Below are 17,216 nucleotides of genomic sequence, written 5' to 3' on the forward strand. Positions count from 1 at the left end.
CATTCCCACAGAAATGTGTGATTTTTCAAAAAAATAAAAAAGTGTGTGAACATTTGTAGCTATATATAAATATATGTCTTTTACAATGAAATACAGATGTTTTTCCTCAATGCATGCATTTCCAAATGCATTTGACCCTAAAATAAAAGTGCTTACATATTTTAGCAAGTTTTGGAGCCAAAAAAAGCATATTGGAAAATTCAGAAAAGTGTAAAAGTTCATTCCACCCCCACGTGTTAGCCAAAGACATGTAGAAGGTCATTTTCATGCCATCATTACTCACATGATCTGCTCCAATCAGCTGTTATTTATTACTGGGCTGTGTGATGTAAGAAGCACTGGCTGGAAGGGAATCTAAAGGAAATGCTGTTTCCCTGAGGTTGTCTTAAAGGATCTGAGTCTACTGCACCTATCAATCATCTCTCCCCCACCCCTCTCTTAAAAGAAACTTGCAGGCTTACATCAACCGAGCCTCCCGATTGAGAATCTGCAAAGGCTTGTTACATATGGTCAGAATTATTTTTCTAGAGACAAATCTGCAGATATCTTTATTGACATTCACCATGCACTTTTATTTCATAACATCCTTCATGTCTTTTTGCAGCTTACTCAGGCTTGACATGTAGCCATGCTCCAAAGCAACATTGTAAAAAGCAGCTGCAGGCAACTATCACTGGTGCAGCAGGCAGGTGCCAGTCTTGATGGTCACTTTCAACTATTGCTCACTGCAACAGAGAGACAAAAAAGAATTAGGCTGTAGTCCTCTACCCACTTACCTGAAATTAAGCCCCATTGAGACTTGCGTCTGAGCAGACATGACTAGGATTGTGCTGTTAGCTGGTCTTTGTGATCCAAAAATCAGAGGTACTCAGCAGGCAATACAGAACGACCATGGTTTAGTTTGGAAACTGTGAATCTTCCATTGTTAAGGGACATCACCTTCCATTATCCTTGGCCATTAGCCATGCTATTTGGGGCTGATGGGAATTGGAGTTCAATAACATTTGGATAGTCACCGATTCCCCACCCCTGGCTTAATGGCAGAGCACTCTAGCTTTGCATACAAGAAGGTCTCAGGTTCAATCCTTGGCAACCTCAGTTACAAGGATCAGATAGCAGGTGGTATGAAAGACCTTTGTCTAGCCTATTTTTTTTTAATAAAAAAGGTTGAATGTTTATTTATTTTTTTGACTAGGGCAATGCTACTGGGGAGGATGGGGAATTAGTTTTTTATTCCTAAACTGTTTAATCCAAATCTAAATCACTACGCATGCCCCACACTGCAGACATCATGAACGCACCTATATATTTTTCACCACAGGCCTAATAGCAGCATAGATGATTGCCCCAACTAGGAAATAAATGAGTGTGTCAAAAAAACAGAGGCTTCTTTAAAGTAAAAAAAAGCAAATTTAAAAAATGGTGGAAGACCCATTTGTAGATCTCCCATGTCATACATGGTTTAGCCTTTAAGTAGCCAAGATCTGACAGTCAAGTCTAAAACCAGGAACACACCTGGGTGAATGTTTCCTGGTGCAGTTAAGATCACATGGCAGTGCCTGGAAAACTGCAGGTTGAGAGAACATTTTTGTTCTATTTTTAGCCATTTCAAACATAATTTGGCTAGTCATTGATGGCTAGTCCAAGGAGTGGGTCAGCCAAAGACAGTGTTTGGAATCTGCCTCTCAAGCTCCCAAGGCAGCCCTTCCCCAAGTTCTGGAGATTGTTGGACTACAACTTTCAAATTCTCTAACTATTGGCGATGCTAGCTAGGGGTGATGGGAGTTGTAGTTTAAAATGTCTGGGAGGCACCAGGTTAGGGAAGGCTGTCCTAGGGGCAAGCCTGCTCAATGCATCAAAGGCACTTTGAGTTCTATTCAGCCATCATTAATTAGCCAATTTCCCAGTGGGAATCCCAGTTCCAGAAATCTAACAAAGAGTTCTGAGCTCCCTCACAAAATTACCATTCCCAAGGATGATTTGGGACAAGAAGACATGGCATTTAAACTGGATGTTAATATTAGTTTTCATGGTTACTGCTGTGCCCGAAAAGGGGGTTGGGGTTGAAAGGAAAGAGCTGCGCCTTCAAAATTCTTTCTCAATTAGATGAGAGGTCTGCCATTTCCAAGCAAACTGGAGATGTCTAGGTTAGGAAACAAACAGAGCAGTGGAACAACTGCGAGGTGACTCACCAGCCAATAAAGTCTCTGGCTTTCCAAGCATCAATAACCTCAGCAATGTTCGTCACAATCTTCCCATTGGGTAGTATCAGGTCATCAGAGCTGTCACCATTGAAGTTTCCGCAGGATGCACAAAGCTTGCCCGCCAGGCTGTCTTTGACCTTCACTGTCACTTCCCCTCTGAGTCCATAGAGAACCTGAAGACCAGCCCCATGGCTGATTGCAACCACATCCTGGGAGAAGCTCACAGACACAACTTCAGAGACAGTCACTGGGAGTTTCACTGGCTGTCCATTCACCTGGAGCACACAGACAGAAAAAGAGAACATGGCACATATCAAGGTCACTTAGCTCACGAGTCTTTGAGTTGGGAGTCAGAACTCCAAACTGGGTTGTGGGCAGAGGAGAGGCACCAACCCACATGACCAGAAGGATCAAGTCAGGGCTTCTTACCCAAGCCTCCTTGTTCTTGTTGATGGCAATGAAGGCATCTTGGAAAAAGACATAGACTGCAGCCCCAGCCATCACCTCCCCATCACTGCACTCCTTGACATCCACGACCACTCGGAACCAGGAACGGGCGTGGATGTCGCAGACAGAAGCCACTTCATAGGCACCGCTGTAGAGTATTTCCCCCGAGGCACCATCAAAGGTGGTGAGCTGGGCTCCTGAGGTGAGGGTACACTGGCCTTCCTGCTTCACACAGGCCCGCACGCCGTTCCTGAGGGCACATGCCTCTCCTTTCTTGCAGGTGAATTCTTCACAGGTGAGCCGGCCTGAGGCATGGCAGGTGCATTTTTCAGAGCAATCCTTGGAGACGATGCTTTCTTCAGCCTACAGGGGGATCCCCAGACATGCAGGTTGATTATTTGCACTGGTCTGATCAATAGCAGCTTTTGAACTGCTAGGAAAAGGTAAGGTCATCTAAGGTTGACTAGAGTTAGACTGATATTTTTGGCCTAGCACTATTTGGTAATGCCTCAAAGTGAAAAGAACCAAAATGGCCACCTTGCTGCCAAAGATAAAAATTGGGAAGACAGTGTCTGGGAAGATGGCATCCCAGATTTGGGCTTCAAAGTTTTGGAGGGTATGCCTTTGGTCAACTTGTCTAAAAACAAGCAAAGGTAAGCCAACCCTCTGACATGCCCTGATATTTCTTCCTCTCCTTCCAAAACAGATGAAAACCCTCCTTTCCCAAACATTTTCTCAAGGGAAAATGGTTTTGCAAAAGTGGGATGAGAGAGAGAGATTTTCTGAACAGCTCTAGCTTTTGTCATGTAAATTTTAAACAGTTAAAATCATTAGTAGGATTGGAATATCACTTGTAGTTTAATGGAGAGATAAACATTTTTATTATTATAAAAGATGCAGGAGGAAATGATTAACAATAGGACCCACAAAGGGGAAGAGGGGAGGCCAAGAGATTCCTTGGAATCTTGTTTTCATGTTGGACACAGGGCCGTCTTAACCATAGGTGCCAGGGGTGCAGGGCACCCGGGCGCCAAGCTCTCAGGGGCGCAAGGCCGAGAGTCCGGGCCCTAAGAGTTGGAGTCCAGGGAAGAGCCCGCCCATCGGAGACATGTGACTGTAAAGTTTTTATCTGAAAAACCAAATAAATAAATTTATTAAATAAAAAGGAAAGAGGAATATATTGGACACACCTTGATGTAGTACCCATCATGCACACAGCCACACCTTTCCATCGGCATGCAGGTTTCCCCATCAGACACAAAGCCAGCAATGCACTGGCAGCCTTCAAAGCATTTCTTGGTGCACAGGGTGGGAGCAGAAAGGCCTGCACATGTAAGGTCACAAGACCTGGTGCACAGCTCATATTGGCTGTTGGCAGGGCAAGCAAGGGCTGCAGAGAGAAGGGAAACACAGTGATACGATTGCCAAGAAAAGTTCCCCTGATTCTCATGCATGCAAGGAGGATATCAAGGGACAATTCAATGGAAGGAGTAATGGCAACTGAACAACCTCCATTACCTTCTCCATTGGTGGTGGTGGGGAGGGAGTTATTGGTTTGGGGGGGTGTTCTTGTTTTTATCATGTATTTTGCCCTTTTGTATTGTATTTTTATGTTGTGAACTGCCCTGAGATCTGTGGATGAAGGGTTGTATACAAATTTTAAAAAAACAAATTATTTTTTTAAAAAAATTCTAGTATGCTAAGGGATTTGGTGGGAGTGAAGCTGCTGACAATGATTGTCTGAACTGTCAGAATGTTGTCTGTGAAGGACGGAGCAAGCAGAAAACCCCCTTTGCCATTGGCTGAGCTGGCTGGAGACTAGTAGGGATGGGTAAATCTGCCAATCTATTTCTCTCAATTTGTCATCCCTCCCCCCCACATATTAGATTCAATTCTCCTCATTTCCATATCAATTTGGAACTTTTCTTTTCTTTTTTAAAAAGTTCCTGTTAAATTTCATTAGTATTTTAAGGCAAATTTCTCCAAATATGTACTACTTTTTCTTCTTTCACAAAGCAATTTCCCACAATACAGTGGTACCTCAAGTTACAAACGCCTCAGCTTACAAATGCTTCAGGTTACAAACTCCGTTAACCTGGACGAGTTACCTTGAGTTGAGAACTTTGCCCCAGGATGAGAACGGAAATCATGTGCCGGCGGTGCAGCGGCAGCAAGAGGCCCCATTAGGGAAAGCATGCCTCTAGTTAAGAACAGTTTCAGGTTAAGAACGGACCCCCGGAACGAAATTTGTAACTCGAGGCACTACTGTAGTACTGTGCATTTAAAGATGCTTTTTCCGCCAACATATGCATTTATTTATTTTTAATGCATGCCCAACAACAGTATGTGTATTTTTGTCCACATTACTTGGCTGGAGAACCGCATAGCAAAATTCAGAGGAGAGCAAAGTTTGTTTCAGTTTGTGCACTGTTAATGGAAAGTGTGAAGTAGGTAGCTTTGCCTTTAAATGCAAACTAAATTGAATGTCCCCTCCATCCCTAGGCACTAGAGAGAGACAGGGCAGGAAACAAGGCTAAGGGCAGTGTGTGGGGTTGGAGGGTTAAATAAAGTGATTGGCCCAAAGCTGGTACATGAGCTTTGTTTGTTTTGCTGAATTAGGATATGAGCCTGTGCCTCTCCAGCCCTAGTTCTATGCTCTAACCACTGCACAGCACTGACTGTCAGGAAGGAGGGAGGTGGAAAACCCAGAGAGCGTGAACAGAGAGTGGACCTACATTTGGGTCCAGAACTGCAGAAAAAGCTGAGGAACCATAAAACGCTGCAGGCCTATAGTATATGCTGACCACCAATGGAGAAGCAGATCCACATATACACTTACGGCAGAAGGAGGCTGTCCTCCACGCCTTGATGTTTGCTCCAGCTGCTTGGCACACAGCAACGTAGGCCTGGAGGCTCTGGCAGAGGATGTCCTTTGCCCCATGGGCAGCACACATGCCATGGAGGCAACGGTTATAGTACTCAGTCGGCTTTACCAAGGAGTGGCATTCGCTGAAGGGGCCTGACGCAGCTTGGATCAGCCCACAAGAGCTCTCGACCTGGTATGGCTTTGTCTCTGCAGCACCGCACAAGGGACATTTCTTCCTGCAGCCATCTGAACAGCCGGCATTATTGAGCTCTACTTTCCAGGATGCCCCAAACTCTGTCACGTTCCCAGTGCTCTTCTCATTGGGCAGTTGGAATTCGTCGCTCCTGTCACTGTTGAAGTTGCCACAAAGGCCACACATCTGACCTTGGTACACGCTGGGAACATTTACCAGAATGTAATGGGAGGAATCATAGAGGACCTTTAGGCCAAAATCTGTCTGCAGGACAATATTCTTCCCCTCCTGATTTACCCAAACGTCTCTCCTGTCTATCACCAGCGGCAGGGCGTGCATCTCTCCATCCACCTATGCAGATCAGACAGAAGAGAAAAGAAAAGCACATGGGCCGTTGTATTAGAATGAAGACAGACAATGGTGCAAGTTCATGTGTTTCTGGATACAGCAGGGAGGGAAGCACGACCGAGTCAGTCAAAGTGTGGGAACTTCCTGCCCCAGGCCTCCATCTTTGTACAAATTTGAACATCTAATAAGGAGATGCATGAGCAGTAGTTACCACTTTGTACATTGCAGCATGTCATTTTGCAAATGTGTAATTGTTTTTAAATTGCTGGTTCTGTTTGTACCTTGATAAATTTGATGTCGACATTTGATTTCATTTGATTTTGTCTCAATGAACGCTTTGCATTGTTTGATGTAGACTGCTCTGATAACTGAGCAGTACACAAATCATGTTACATAAATCAACAGCTTAGCCAAGTCTACCCAGGCATGTAATTTTTAAAACATGCATTTTTTAAAATGTACATCTGTTTTCAAATTGCTGATTTTATCTATATGTTGACACATTTTATGCCCATTTGTCTCTAATGTTTGATTTGAATCGGTATTTTATATTGCATTACGTAAACCGCTTAGAGGTTTTAGTTGATTAAGCGGTATATTGTTAAATAAATAAATAAAATACACCAAGAATACAGAAATGGGAAGCCTGATTCACTCACACTTCCTCTTATCCTGCTGTAACCTGCAATGCTGGTTGGAGAAATAGTTAAGAATCATAAGCTGAACTTTTAAGTTGGTGGCAGGACCAGCATCAGTACTCTGAGGTATTCAGCAGATGTTGGGGTCATGAGATCTACTGGTGCATGCATTGGGACACCTTTTTTAAGCATTCCTGTGCACCAGTCAGTGCTGAGCAGTTGGGTGTGTGAACTGCCATCTTAGCATCACTTCAAAGCATTGTTGGAAATCTAAAGGGCAGCTAAAACCAGACACCAGATGGTGCTTGGGATAATACTGTCTGCTGCTTCTCCTTCCTATAGGGGAGGGGACCAACCAGAAGGAACTTTGTTCAAGGCCCCCCTCAAACCTGGAGACAGCCCAGCCTGGTGGATATTCCATACAAGTTCTCCATAGTAGCTCAGTGGCAGAGCATCTACTTTGCATGCAAAAGGTCCCAGGTTCAATCTTGAGGTAGACTGAGACCTGTTGGCCATCAGTGTAGACCAGGCATAGGCAAACTTGGACCTCCAGATGGTTTGAGACTACAGTTCCCATCATGCCTGACCACTAGGGGTCCTGTTAGCTAGGGATGATGGGAGTTGTAGTCCCAACACATCTGGAGGGCCAAGTTTGCCTATGCCTGGTGTAGACAATAATGAACTAAATAGACCAATGGTCTGACTCAGTGTAAGACTATGTCCACTATTTCTTGGAATTGGCTACAGACCTTTCAGACCTGGGGGAAATTAATGATGGAAGATCAGCAGTGCACAGTGGAAAGGTAACAGCGCAGCAAGGAAGTGGGAGACTTTCACATAGTGTCTCTATGTGATGTTTGTATATGGACAGGAAGGAGACAACTTCTAGCAGATGAACAGAACAGGACACCTACCAGAACCTTCCAGGTCATTCCTTTCACAAGACTGATGGTGTAACCATGCACAGTGACAACAACCATCTTTGGTACAACTTCACTGTCACCTGACCCCTCGTTCTCCACCACCACCGAAAAGTGTGCAAGCTCGGGATTCTTGCTGCAGACTTTGGCCAAGGTGTAAGTGCAGGAGCCGAAGAAGTTGAAGGTCTGTCCATCAAAGGTAATATACTGGGTTCCTCCAGCCATGCTGCATTTGCCGCAGCTGATGGAGTGGCAGCCTTGGATGCCGTTCTCCACCCTGCACTCCTCTTGGGCCCCACAGGAGACCTTCTGACACTCCACAGCTCCGTTGTCTCCGCAGCGGCATCTTTCGTGGCAGGAGGCACTGGGGACAAAACTATCTCCCTTCTTGTAGTACCTGCCTTGGTACACACAGCCACAGTCCCCGACAGGGACGCACCGGTCTCCGCTCAGGACAAACCCAGCATCGCAGTAGCAGCCCTCTTTGCAGGACATTTGACATCCATCTGGAGCAGAGAGGCCGTGGCAGGTGACAGGGCAGCCATTGCCACAGAGATCATAGCGGGAGTTACGGGGGCAGGAAGGACCTGAAAGGAAACATCAGAGACCATGAACAGGTGAGGAGGAAAAGATGGGGTGGGGTGGGGGGTATCAATGCTAGGTGTTATCTTAGCCAGGTGGAATCAGCCAGGACTTTCTGTTCTGTCATGCACACACACAAAATCATTTGAATTAGTTTAATTTTAATAATCCCCTTCCCAACTCTGCCAACCTGATTTTAGGCTAAAATGTATGATGTATGTGCAGTTTATTATTCCTGCATTGCAGGGGCTTGGAATAGATGAACCTTGGGGTTCAGTGTGGCGTAGTGGTTAAGAGCGGTGGACTCGTAATCTGGGGAACCGGGTTCGCGCCTCCGCTCCTCCACATGCAGCTGTTGGGTGACCTTGGGCCAGTCACACTTCTTTGAAGTCTCTCAGCCCCACTCACCTCACAGAGTGTTTGTTGTGGGGGAGGAAGGGAAAGGAGAATGTTAGCTGCTTTGAGACTCCTTAAAGGGAGTGAAAGGCGGGATATCAAATCCAAACTCCTCTTCTTCTTCTTGTTCCTTCACACACTACAATTCTATGATTCTATGTTTGCCCCACCTATTACTGGCTCCTAGTGTTGCTGGGAACCATGGTTTGGCTGGTTGTTTCACCCACAAATTTAAGTAATTTAGTAAATGTATAAACGGCATTTTTAGAAAATGTTCTTCAGAATAATGTAAATAACCCATCTAAAGGCTATTTGAGAATATTAGGTGGTATCGAACTAAGTCATACTCAGAATAAACTCAATAATATCAATGGGTTGTACCCAATGCCAGTTCTACTTTGAATAAACCCAAACCTAAGTCAGATCCATTATTTACAATGGATTTACTCTTAGTAAGTTAGATATAACCCACTCAACTAGTTATATAAGCCCATCAATTCCAACGGGTCTACTCTGAATATGACAAGCCCATTGATTTCAGTGGGTCTATTCCAAGCACGATTCCCCATTAAATACAACCACACTCCATGATAGTCTAAAAAGTTAGCTTGAGAACAATCAAAGCACCGCAGCAGAAACTCTGCATGCTAGCAGCAATTTTAAAAATCACTGTAGCCCAATTTAGATAAGTGCTACCCTGTTGAAGCAGATCCAATACTTACTGCAGAAGGAGGCTGATCGCCATTGCCCGATCTGGATGCCTTGAGCTTGGCAGGCTGTCACGTAAGCACTGATGGCACTGCAGAGAGTCTCGTGGTGGCCCTTGTATCGGCAGACATCGACAACACAATCCTCGAAGTAGGCTGTTGCATCTATAGCTTTATTGCACTGCTTGAATGGCCCATCCTTTCTGATGAGGATCCCGCAGTACCGGTCCTCCTTGTAGGTTTGTTTCTGTGCTTCTTCACAGGCAGGGCAGTTACTGGTGCATCCATTCCCACAACCAGGGATCTCACCTATCTTCCAGCTCTCTGCAAACTGGTTGACATTGGCCGCTAGGCTTCCGCCCTTCATAATCAGATCATCACTGGAGTCCTGGTTGTCATTGCCACAGAGGCCACAAAGCGCATTGCGGTAACTCTTGGGAACAGTGACGTGGACTAGTCTGTTCCAGCCGAAGGTCACGGTAAGATCAAAGTTGGTTATTATAAGGACATGGGCTCCGCTGATGTAGGCCTTCACCTTATCTTCGTGGTAGAAGGGCAGATCCACAAATACTCCATCCACCTAGAGGAGAGACAGAGAAAATGTTGCCAAGGTGCCAAAACATAGCCTGCCAACCCAAAGAAGGTGATAGAGGAGGGTGGATTAAGAACTTGACTAAAAGGTGTATTGCTGGAAAGGAGGAACCTATGGCACTTCAGATGTTGTTGAGCTTCACTTCTCACTACCACAACCATTGCATATGTTGACTGGAGAATAGGGGAGACAATGAGTAATTGTGTGGAGTTGTGAGGGTTGTTAAGGTTTAGATACAGGAATATTGTCCACGAGGGCTAGCTCAGTCAGTAGATAATGTGACTCTTAATCTCAGGATTGTGGGTTTGAGCCCCACATTGGGTAAAAGATTCCTGCATTGCAAGACGTTTGGACTACATGATCCTTGTGGTCTCTTCCAACTTTACAATTCTGTGCTTCTAAATGAACCAAATATGTCACAGCCTATGCTTTGGGGGAAGGGCCTTAGCTGTTTTGTGGAACATCTGTCTTGCATGTAGATGATCCTAGGTTCAATCCCTGACACCTCCATGTGACTTGCAGGGTGAGTGTGAAAACTTTTCTGAAAACCTAGGCCACTGATGCCAGTCAGTATCAACAGTACTGAGCCAAATGGGTCAGTTGATCTGATTTAATTTGAGGCAATTTCATTTGTTTATTGCTGCCTTTACTTTGCTACTGTAGCTGCTGCTTTAAGACCCGGATTACATATGTAAGTAAATACTACTTTTGGTTTTTCACAAAAACAATGTCTATGTGCAGCTATTATTTTTAAGGGGGAGAAAAGGGGTAATACCAGGGAAAATCCAGTCTGCCTTAAAGCATCCTGGATCATTGTTTCAAGGAGGTTAAACCAACCTTGTCTTTGCTTCCAAGTTTAAGCTGCAAAGGATAGTGCACTGCTGATCTCCCTCTCGTGAGCAAGGAAAGATAGTAGCTAAACAATATATCTTCTCCTAGTGCCTAAATCAATTTCTAAAGGAATTGCAGCCCAGTGGCATCTGGAGGGCCACAGGGTCCCCATGCCTGCACTATCCCATACCATTTTTCTCCCTATGTCCCCGATACCTTGATTGTGTGAGGATGCTCCTGGCTGATCGTAATGGTTCTGTTGTAAATGTCCAAGGTAACCACAGAAGAGAAAGGCATCGTCTTACTGCCTTGGCTGTTCTGGATAGAGATGGTGAAGGGAGTGAGAGTTGGGTCCTTGGAGCAGAGCCCAGCCAGCTGATAGATGCAAGTGCCTGAAAAGTCATATCTCTTCCCATCGAAAGTGGTGTAGTGATGGTCCCCAGTTGCTGTGCAAGTGGCATAGCTGATGGGGTGGCAGCCCCGGATGCCATCCACCGTCATGCACCTTTCGCTAGCTTTGCAGCTGGCTGGACTGCACACCACCATGCCCAAGCTGGGATCACACCTGCAGCGAGAGCCACAGGTTTCATCGGCCCAGAACTCCTCTTCCGGCTTGTAGTAGAGGCCATTGTGAGTGCAGCCACAGCTCTTCACGGGGACGCACTTGTCAGTGCTGAGCACGTAGCCTTGGTCACACTGGCAGGTTTCCACACAGGGCTTATCGCACATCGAAGGAGCAGATCGGTCAGAGCAGCTGGCTGGGCAGGCGTTTCCACAGGCCTCATAGTGGCTATTCTCAGGGCACGACAAAGCTGAAAGAGGGCAAAGCAACAAAGACTTTGCAACAAAAGGAGAGATCAAGTACCAGCACCAGCACCTCATGGCCATCTACCACTGACTAACCTAGGTGTCAGAGACCAGACTGAGGATTACAGCTCTGATGAGGAATGGTGGGAACCTTCCCCTCTTGCTGCTCCTGACAGAAGCTCCCCAGGAACAGTGGAGCAGTATAGATTTAGAGAATTGGTTTGCAGAGGGACATAGTTTGGAGAACAACAGCTGGGCAGAGCTGAGTGGGGCACAGCTAGGAGAGAGGGATAACTGACTCCCCTTCGCTAGAAAGTGTCCAACCTTTATCTCCAAGGGCAAGGAGAGCTGATAAGGTTGCTATGCAGAAGGCTCAGTGGTTGTGAGAACAGGTTGCCAGAAGGGGGGAGTGATAGAGATAACTTGGGGGGAAGTAGGAGGGAAGCTTAATTGGGAGCACCTTTACTCCGAGAATGGCTGCGTTGTTCTTTTGCTGTGATCATTAAAACAATCTTAAACTGGTAAAGGCAAAGGTCCATTAGGTCCATTAGGTCCAGTCGTGGCCGACTCTGGGGTTGTGGCGCTCATCTTGCTTTATTGGCCAAGGGAGCCGGTGTACAGCTTCCAGGTCATGTGGCCAGCATGACTAAGCCGCTTCTGGCGAACCAGAGCAGCGCACGGAAAAGCCATTTACTTTCCCGCTGGAGTGGTACCTATTTATCTACTTGCACTTTGATGTGCTTTTGAACTGCTAGGTTGGAAGGAGCAGGGACCAAGCAACGGGAGCTCACCCGTTGCGGGGATTTGAACTGCCGACCTTCTGATCAGCAAGCCCTAGGCTCTGTGGTTTAGACCACAGCGCCACCTGCATCACCTCAAACTGGTAAGGGACTCTAATTGCTTTCTTCTGCCAATGCATGGCCAAAGGGTGGCAGGGAGGAAGCCATTTCTCCGAAGCCTGACACTAGGGATAGGAGAGAGAGGACAGACAAAGACCACCTCAGGGTCTGCTTCAGCAAGTCTATCCTCTCCCTACCTGCACAGGATCTGTCATCCACAATCAAGTGGGAAGGATTACATGAGACAAGGAGGCAGGCAAAGACACCCCAGGCCCTGCTCCAGGTAGACTACCCCCTCCGCCCTCCGCACACTTCCACAAAGCCACCTGTCATAAACTGCTTTGTTGGAAGGACTGGAGGAGAGAGGGGGAAGCAAGCAAAGGCCATCTCAGCTCTTGCTCTACCTCTTCCACCCCAGAGGGCAAGCTGTCTTCTGCAGTAGTGGATGGTGTGGTGGATGTGGTTCACACCTGACCTCTGGTCAGTTTCATCACTGCTGTTTCCTGGGAGGTTGAGGCTGGGGAGTAAAATCACCGTGGTGCAATTTTATTTTATTTTTGCACTGCACTGACCTCATCACCTCCATTCTTGCCCTCATCTTTCTGGTAAGCAGCATTGATGCAACCAACCGGAGGTCAAGGGAGTGCCACTGCCCCACCATGGCATTCACTATAGGTCCTGTGGGAAGAATTTCAGGAGCAAAAAAAGGGAAGGTACATATGACTTCTGGCTAGACTGTCCTTTCCCCCACCCACTATAGGGCCATCTGCCAGCCACTATCCTTTGGAAAGGATCCTGGTGACTTTTTAATATGTTGATATTGTTTGCGTTTCTGAATATATATATTTTTTTAATTAATGTTGCCTGCAAGCCGTCTTAGAAGGATTTGTCTCTAGAAAGGCAGTATATGAATGATTGTAATTAATAAACACATATAAGTTACATCATGGGGCAAGCAGTGATGCTCCAGAGATTCAATTTCTGCGACTTCTTTAGAAACTGACCTGGTCCACTCCTGCCATAACTACATGCAGAGCAGAACAAAATGACCCTTCAGATTTCAATCTTCAAATTTTGAGTTAGTTTTCGGCTCAAAAAAAATTAACAAAATTTGTTTTAAAATGCAGATGTATTAGAGTACAATATGTTTATAAATGCATATGTTGAGAATATATGCATTTTAATATGTATTTTGTAATGAAACGTATTTTTAAAAATGCATTTCAATATGAAATTTGTGCAGCCCCTACCTCTCCCTGGAGCAAACCATGAGTCGCATGAGTCAAAGCACGAGCAGAGATTCAGTATACCTGAAGGAGCGTCTCCACCCCCATCGTTCTGCCTGGACACTGAGGTCCAGTGCCGAAAGCCTTCTGGCGGTTCCCTCACTGCGAGAAGCCAAGTTACAGGGAACCAGGCAGAGGGCCTTCTCAGTAGTGGCACCTGCCCTGTGGAATGCCCTCCCACCAGATGTCAAAGAGAAAAACAACTACCAGACTTTTAGAAGACATCTGAAGGCAGCCCTGTTTAGGGAAGCTTTTAATGTTTAATAGACTATTGTATTTTAATATTCTGTTGGAAGCCGCCCTGAGTGGCTGGGGAAACCCAGCCAGAGGGGCGGGGTATAAATAATATATTATTATTATTATTATTATTATTATTATTATTATTATTATTCAGACTTAGCACTAAACCAAACCATGGCTGAGCCTTGGGCAGCATGGCAGCAGCTGCAGGGCTGTGCAGGGAACATAGCAGCCATGATTCCCCCCAACACACACACTGCAAGCCTGCACGTTTGTTCTTTCATGCTTAGCCATGGTTTAGCTTAGCAAACCAGACCAATGAAACTTTGTTGGGGATCAGCATTTGAGGACTGGGAGCACAATGCAAGGGAGCTGCTTCCCTCCCTGACTCATTCTCACCGCAGCCGCTCCGTGCTCTCCATTCGTGGATGTCCACGCCTTCCTTGCGACAGTCAGTAGCATAAGCTTCCAGCGCTTTGCACAGGATGTTTTTGGCCCCGTGGTTGAGGCAGACGTCATAGAGGCAGCTGTCAAAGAAGTTGTCGGGGCTCAGCTTGTCATGGCATTCGCGGAAGGGTCCCTCTCCCAGCTGGGTGAGAAGCCCACAGAACTCCTCGCTTCCAAAGAGCTGCCGTTGGCTCTCTTCACACGTCGGGCAGTTCCCATCGCAGACGTCCCAGCAGAAAGGGTCGCGGTCGTTCACCTTCCAGCTCTTAGCCCACTCCACCTCAGAAGCAGGCTTGTGGCCTGCGGGCGTCACCATCTCGTCATCTGGGTTTTGGTTGAAATTCCCACAGAGGCCGCAGATGGTGCCATAGTAGCTGCTGGGCAAAGTCACCTCCAGGATCATGCTCCAGTCGAAAGTCACCACCAGGCCAAAGTTGGTTTGCAGCACAGCATTTAAGCCACTCTGGAAGAGCCACAGCTTCCCGTCCTCCAAAGTTACAGGCAGGCTTGTGATGATACCGTTCAGCTGTAGGCAGGGGAGAGAAAGTTGTCAGTACACTAGTTTCTGAAATAGCGCCCTCGATTGCCAGCTTAGGACGTTGACACTGCCTCCCACTGCCTGCAAAACTACCCTTTACATGAGCATCCTTGGCACACACATCCCTTAACTGTTCTCCAGTCCCTGTCAAAAACATTCCTCCTGGACCAGATATGTACCCTGTTTGTAGGCAAAAATAAAGTCACTATCTAGGACCTGGGAGACCAGGGAAATAAATGTGATAACTAAATAAAGGTAACAACAACAACAACAACAACAACAACAACAACAACAACAACAACAACGGTTTGTTGGTTTGTTTGTTTTTAAGTTGCCGGTACTCACCATATAGTTGTTACAGTAAGTACATTTTAACATTTGGGGGGGGGGGGAAGCTGCCAGTACTGCATACCCTTGAGTAGCCCAGAAAACAAAGCACTGAATAATAATCAGATTTTTTTTGCATTTATATTTGTTTATTTAATATGTCAAAATGATTGTTTGCTGTATCTATATTATGATGTTCTATGACTTTAAGAAATGAAGTTTATTCATTCATACATTCATGTAAAATTCAGTGAATATAGCTAGGGTTGGGCAAACATGTCGGTTTTTTGTTTCTCCCCATTTCTCATTTTCCCAGCATAATTTCATGCCCCCAAATTTCCACCCTAGTGTGTGTGACTAAGGAAAAGGAAGTGTCGCCGGGAAAGTGTATGTTCTGGGGAGAGTCCAGAGGGCCCAATGGATAGGCCTGCAGGATCACATCTGTCTCTCAGGTTCACCATCAGGAACACCCCAGAGGGCTTTTCTCCCCTGTAGCATGTCCTGATGTATGTAGATTCCCCTTGGGATCCTTCTCAACTCCACAGTTCTGTAATTCTAAGACACCGCTGCAAAGACTCACCCGGATTCTGCCCGCTTCCTTCCTGCGGATGGAGATGCTGTGCCCGTACACATAGATATTGGCCTGTCTCACGTAGGACATGGTCTGGCTCCCCCGGTGATCATTCTTTGCCTCCACCGTGAACGGCACCAAGGTGGTGTCATTGCTGCAATACTTGGCAATTGTGTAGGTGCAGGTACCCTGGAAGTCAAAGTCCTTCCCATCGAAAGTGTGGTAGTGCGGGTCTCCCCAGCCCCAGCAGGTCTCGTTGTAATTCGGGACGCATGTTGCTCTGCCATCCTCCAGCTTACACGTCTCCTTGGTCCGGCACTTTAAGGCTTTGCAAGGATCTAAAATGAAAGAAAAGAACCATTGTGGACTCGATGCAGGAGCAGAGGTCCCACATGGGAAGCCTTTGGCAAAAGAGGTGTACATCACCCCATGGTCGCTGAACACATGACGCCATATGGTGACAGCCCAGGTCCATTTCAATGACTTGTGAGTCTATGTGTATAGATGGTTGTGTTTTGGGACTGCTCCAGAAGTTAACCAGAATTTCTATGATCAGAGCCAGATGTTCTGAAAGGCAATCCATGTACAACAGTGCCCTATGGGCATAAACATGTGAAAGACAGACATGCAATCCCAGAACACATTAAGGCATGCATTCAATGGCAACTCCCCAATGGATGCTCAGTGTGTGCATCACCACAGCCTTCATCAAGACAAGTGCTACATTTATTACTCTGCATGCAGCAGTCCTGTTGGGAGCTGAGACTAGGGAGGGGCAGATCTGTCAATTTCAGTTTTTCTCATTTTCTCATACAGTGGTACCTCGGGTTGCATACGCTTCAGGTTACATATGCTTCAGGTTACACACTCCGCTAACCCAGAAATAGTGCTTCAGGTTAAGAACTCTGCTTCAGGATAAGAACAGAAATCGGGCTCCGGCAGCACGGCAGCAGCAGGAGGCCCCATTAGCTAAAGTGGTGCTTCAGGTTAAGAACAGTTTCAGGTTGAGAACGGACCTCCGGAACGAATTAAGTACTTAACCCAAGGTACCACTGTATTTCCAATCTTGTTTTCCACATCAGTTTATGATTTTTCTTAAGAAGCCCTCATGAAATCAGCATGCTAGTGTATATTTTCCCCAGTATGTACCTATTTATGCAAGTTTGCTTAATATGCACTATTTTGCAAATCATTTCCCCTACTATTTTTGCATGCCGTGTAATATTTCTGCACTACTATACATGCATTTTACATACCTTTTACCTATTTGTATGCATTCCGTACACATTTCTAGATTCAAGCTGTAAATCTAGGATAACTTCTTTCCATTGCACATAATTTATATTATTATTATTCACTCATTCTCTGTGCTTCTTGATATTATGACCATTTTTAATTGTTCTTAATATGCTTATTTTTAATGGTTATATTTAGTGT

The 17,216-nt window shown here is 45.9% G+C and overlaps 1 protein-coding gene across 1 annotated transcript in view; it reads right to left on the reverse strand.

Moving 5' to 3' along the window:
• Positions 1 to 516: 516 nt before the first annotated feature.
• LOC308483169 (IgGFc-binding protein-like) overlaps positions 517 to 17,216 on the reverse strand; it is a gene marked incomplete at its 5' end in the record, with an annotated part of 40,718 nt that continues 24,018 nt past the window's right edge. The window contains 10 exons of the mRNA XM_081016755.1: positions 517 to 725; positions 2,193 to 2,479; positions 2,634 to 3,014; positions 3,842 to 4,041; positions 5,491 to 6,061; positions 7,611 to 8,203; positions 9,317 to 9,881; positions 10,941 to 11,536; positions 14,296 to 14,869; positions 15,789 to 16,117. Coding sequence (XP_080872881.1) covers positions 716 to 725; positions 2,193 to 2,479; positions 2,634 to 3,014; positions 3,842 to 4,041; positions 5,491 to 6,061; positions 7,611 to 8,203; positions 9,317 to 9,881; positions 10,941 to 11,536; positions 14,296 to 14,869; positions 15,789 to 16,117 — 4,106 coding nt within the window. The 3' untranslated portion in view covers positions 517 to 715. The remainder of the gene's footprint in view (positions 726 to 2,192; positions 2,480 to 2,633; positions 3,015 to 3,841; positions 4,042 to 5,490; positions 6,062 to 7,610; positions 8,204 to 9,316; positions 9,882 to 10,940; positions 11,537 to 14,295; positions 14,870 to 15,788; positions 16,118 to 17,216) is intronic.

The sequence above is a fragment of the Podarcis pityusensis genome, assembly GCF_964106645.2.
Source record: "Podarcis pityusensis genome assembly, chromosome: 8".
NCBI lineage: Eukaryota > Metazoa > Chordata > Lepidosauria > Squamata > Lacertidae > Podarcis > Podarcis pityusensis.